The 4,542-nt window shown below is 37.6% G+C and overlaps 1 protein-coding gene across 1 annotated transcript in view; it reads left to right on the forward strand.

The window, feature by feature from the left end:
- Positions 1 to 1,832, forward strand: part of LOC100544944 (transmembrane protein 222-like) — a 3,821-nt gene extending 1,989 nt beyond the window's left edge. Inside the window, exon 2 of the mRNA XM_010722093.1 lies at positions 1,769 to 1,832. Within this exon, the coding sequence (XP_010720395.1) occupies positions 1,769 to 1,832 (64 nt within the window). The remainder of the gene's footprint in view (positions 1 to 1,768) is intronic.
- The last annotated feature ends 2,710 nt before the right edge of the window (positions 1,833 to 4,542 follow it).

A 4,542-nucleotide genomic window follows, 5' to 3' on the forward strand; every position in this document is an offset into this window, starting at 1 on the left:
TTTTGGTGGTCATTGGATTTAAAATAGCATATACCTATAGGTTATGAATACTGACTTATATTTTGTAATAATTCCAAAGCAACCTGTTGAGCATATATCAGACCTAAACCTAGGGTATGAAATCTATGATCTCATAGAATAAACAATGAAAGGTTATTGTGCAACAGACAAAAGACAGAAAGGAGGGAGCATGTGTATGCCTGTGTGACTGAGAGAGGGATTCAATTAACATAATGAGAAATGAATGTGGAAAGTAGATCAGTAATGGAGGGGAAACAAAATGAGGACAATAGTTTTGGGATGTCATGCTGAAGAATGGAATAGATAATGAGAAAGCTGAAGGCAAATTCAATAAGCATAACTACATGGAAACCAATATTTTTGTCTTATCTATACTTCACTTTGAATCTTGTATAGAATACTTTAGATCCCCAAAACTGTAAATATAATTACAATTAATACTGTAATTAAAATAATACAGTATCAGTTTGTAGCACTTCACTGATGCTGTTTAGCTCTTAGAAATTGACTGTCTTTAGAACTATAGGATTAAGCATTTGCAAACATATATGGCAAGCCAACTTGAATAAGTAAATAAGTATGCATCCTTAAGCTTAGGAAGGACTTATTTAAAATTTCTTCAGAGGGTTCTTTACGGTTGACAAAGACTCCAAAGTGTTCTCTCATGATTAGGATCATTCCCTTTATTTCTTCCTGTATAAGTATGGATCCTCTCTTAAAAAATAATGACAATAGTGAAAAAAATCCCATGAAACCAGTCCTGTTAATAACTTTAATGGTCAAAAGGAGCATACGGTAAAAACAGAATATAATCGTAAATGTAATCTTTTTTTGCAAATCTTTCTTCCTCTGTGACTTTCTTTTGCAACTGGGAAAGTGGAGAACTGAAACAAATAAATTTTCACTCTAATTTTTCTTTTAATGATTTTTTTGAAATGTGTTGTCTACTTGGTATACATGAATATGTTCAAAACATTTAAACAATATAGATGAACATCTAACTTTCAGGAAAAAAATTGCAACAAAACAAAAAATCAGTGGAGTCCATGTCCCTTCATTACTGAATGATTTTCAGTGCGTACAGCAGCAACCACTAGTGTTAGTGTTTCTGTAATGTGTCTATTTAACTTGCCTAAAAATATCAGTGGTGTCATTTCTGTCATAATGATATGAACAATGTATAAATACCATTGATTCGAGGAAGTTGTTCATTTTCAAGGGACAAATTAAAGCAGATCTATGCAAACAAGAGAAAAGAGCAATAGCTATGTTTGAATAAAAGGAAATATATACCTTTCTTTAGCTGTCATGCTTTTATGATTTTTGGTTATTGATATTCCACATCATAACGTCACGTAGTGCACGGGAGTTAAAGGGTTAATGCTCCAGTTCTGGCCACCTATCCAGAAGAGAAGAACTACATACCCCAGAAGACTTTTCACTCTTTTGTTATCATTCCTGCTCAGGGAGAACAGATATAAGGCCTTGGTAGGTCATCTGACTTTGCTTTTCTTTGTCAGACTCTCCTTCTTGCTGCTCGACCCGACTGCGTGTCTCAGCGTTATGGTGAGGCCTAACCACCTTTCGGATACTCTCTTGCTTATATTTCATTTATTAGCTTTGATTCTAATTATATTGTATCATAGTGTGTTATCTTGCATTCCGATACCATATTTAGTTAGTTAATTTGTCTCTGATCATTGCTGCTGTTTTTAATTATTTGGGGTCCCCTGTTTCCCTTTTCCAGAGGCGCAGATTTGCGAAATCCCTCTGCCCCGCTAGCCACAGAACCAGGCCGAACCAGCCTGTAAACCGTTGACATTATCCTACCAGGAGGAAGAGCTGCTGTACAATTGCTCACCTGTGAAAGTATACCTATGAATATACCTACGAGAATATACCTGTCTCACCTATGAAAGCAGGTTATTCTGAAAGTAAAGCCTATTTATGTCCATAGAAACTACAACAGACACAATGAGCAGGATAACACTATTTGGTAGACCAGACCAAATTCTCAGCTACAGAACACAATTTGTCAACATATTCACCACCATGAACCATGCATTTTCACCAGCTATGAACAAGAGCCTGCATGCTGTGCTCATAAAAATCTGTACCAGCAGAAATGACTTACTATCGCTGTCACCACTGCTGAAATGTACCACCCACCACTTCACTGTGCTCATATCCTCTGTTTGGTCTCCATAAACATTCAGCAAACATCTGTGAATATCAGTGGGTGCCATTTTTTTCTGCATGGAGGAAGTCAATGAAACACCTTTGTTTCAGACTCACTTCCATGTCAGTTGCCATTCCGTCAGACTGCTCCTCTGCTGCCATCTGTCACATGGCAACAAGATGTAACAGAATATTGGTGGGAATGTTCAACCTCTACTGCCATGCCAACATCATAAAACAGAAGGCGTTACTTTCAGAACAGTCTTTGTATATCTATGTACATGTTAAAATTCCCTGAATTCTGTTTTTTTGAATGAGGAGTAGTGAAAGATGAGTAGTATTGTGACTCGGTGCTGGTCTCCCTTAAATCACACTACAAATCCCTATGTACTAATTAACAGTGGGCTTTAATCATTGTCCAGTGATTTAGTAAACAGGCCGATTCATTTTTTTTCCCACTCTTAATGGCAGCTGCCTCCGAGATACTATATCTGTATCTGAACATCTCCACTTAGCATCATCATCTATTTATACAGCTAGATCTTATTCTGTCACTGTGCAAAATTTTAACATGATTTAACAAATAAAAAGAATTATAGTTCTTTGAAAGAGGAAAATGTGATTCACCTATTCTTGCTATGTATGCATTGGTGGGTTTTGAAGACTTTCTGAGGAAGCTGCAGGGAAGACAGGTTTGGCTAGCTAGACATTTAAGACAAGGGTTCAGATAAAGATAAGTGCTTCATGGGAGTGATCAGAATCTGAGCAGTTCTATTTTCTGTGTGCAAGCGGATAGGAATTTCTGAGGTAATAATAATAAGTGAAATACACTGCTGTACAGATAGCCCACATTTGTCTGTTCTGTACTCCCATGTTCAAAGTAGAGCTCTAAGTGGGACAGAGGCATGAGTCTTTAAAAAGCTGCTATCATTTGAAATGCTTTGAACTCTGAATTTCAAGATACTTTAGACACTGAGACCGTAAGTGTATGACAAACCTTGGCACCGCACTTTATGATGTTTTGTATTTTACAGACACCATTTAATCTTTCTGTGTTCTCATAAGCAGTTCTCCTAAGAGGATTTTTTATTTGACTGAAAGGAAGAAGGGAACGCATTTGTAAATGAAAGGGAAGCAAATAATTTGTAAGATATTTGTCAAAAGATACAGATGAGGGTTTTGTTTATCTTTTCAACATGAAGTCATGTTTTTTCAGTGTAGGTGAAGCCCCAACAGCAGCTATATAGGACATATATTCTAAGAACAAAATTAAGTGTGATATAAAAAGTGAATAATCTTGCAACACTAGTGTGGTTGCCAACTCATGTTTGATTGTCAAATGTTGCTATCCAAACCACTTCTTTCAAAAACTGTCTGATAACATAGGTTATTTTGGCTTTCCTTGCTTGTACTATTGAGCAAGGAAGCTGGATACCTGGGTAATTCTGTCATTAGTGTTGAAATTGTATGTTCTTACTCTCCTGGACAAAATCTTAAGTCTCATTTTGGTTTCACTACTGATTTCCATCTTCCTTCCTGAGCTTTACTAAGTTAATTAACTTTGATTTTGCTCTTGATGAGTAGTTTTGCTTTTTCTAAGATTGTTTTTTAGCAGCACCTTAAATTTCAACATCCTGTAGTTTTGTTTCTGAGTTGTATGGTTTCAGAGACACCTAGATTCAGGTGTCTCTTTTTGACATTTTAAACATTATAGTGTGTTCAAAAGATACTAATCTGATTGCATATATGCAGTAATATAGAAACATAGAGTCACCAAGGCTAGAAAAGACCTCTAAGATCATCCAGTTCAAGTGTCCGTCACTAATTTTTTCCACTAAACCATGTCCCTCAGTACATCTAAATGTCACCTCTAGGGATGGTGACTCCACCACCTCCCTGGCAGCCTATTCCAGCACCTGATCTCTCCCTTGGAAAAGTATTTCTTAACGTCCAATTTGAATCTCTCCTGACACAACTTGAGGCCATTCCCTCTCATTCTATAGCTAGTTAAATGGGAGAAGAGACCAACGCTCACCTCATTACAACCTCCCTTCATGCAGCTGTAGAGAACAATAAATTCACCCCTGAGCCTCCGCTTCCCCAGACTGAACAATCACAACTCCTCAGCCACTCCTCACAAGGCTTGTGCACCAGACTCCTCATCAGCTTCATTGCCCTTCTCTGAACACTCTCCAGGGTCTTGGTGTTTTTCTTGTAGTGAGGGGTCCGAAACTGAACACAGTACTCGAGGTGCGGCCTCACCAGGGCTGAGTACAGGAGGATGATCACTCCATGCTTCTGCTGGTTACACTATTTCTGATACAAGCCAGGATGCCATCTTGA

Source organism: Meleagris gallopavo, chromosome 1, assembly GCF_000146605.3.
Source record: "Meleagris gallopavo isolate NT-WF06-2002-E0010 breed Aviagen turkey brand Nicholas breeding stock chromosome 1, Turkey_5.1, whole genome shotgun sequence".
Taxonomy (NCBI): domain Eukaryota; kingdom Metazoa; phylum Chordata; class Aves; order Galliformes; family Phasianidae; genus Meleagris; species Meleagris gallopavo.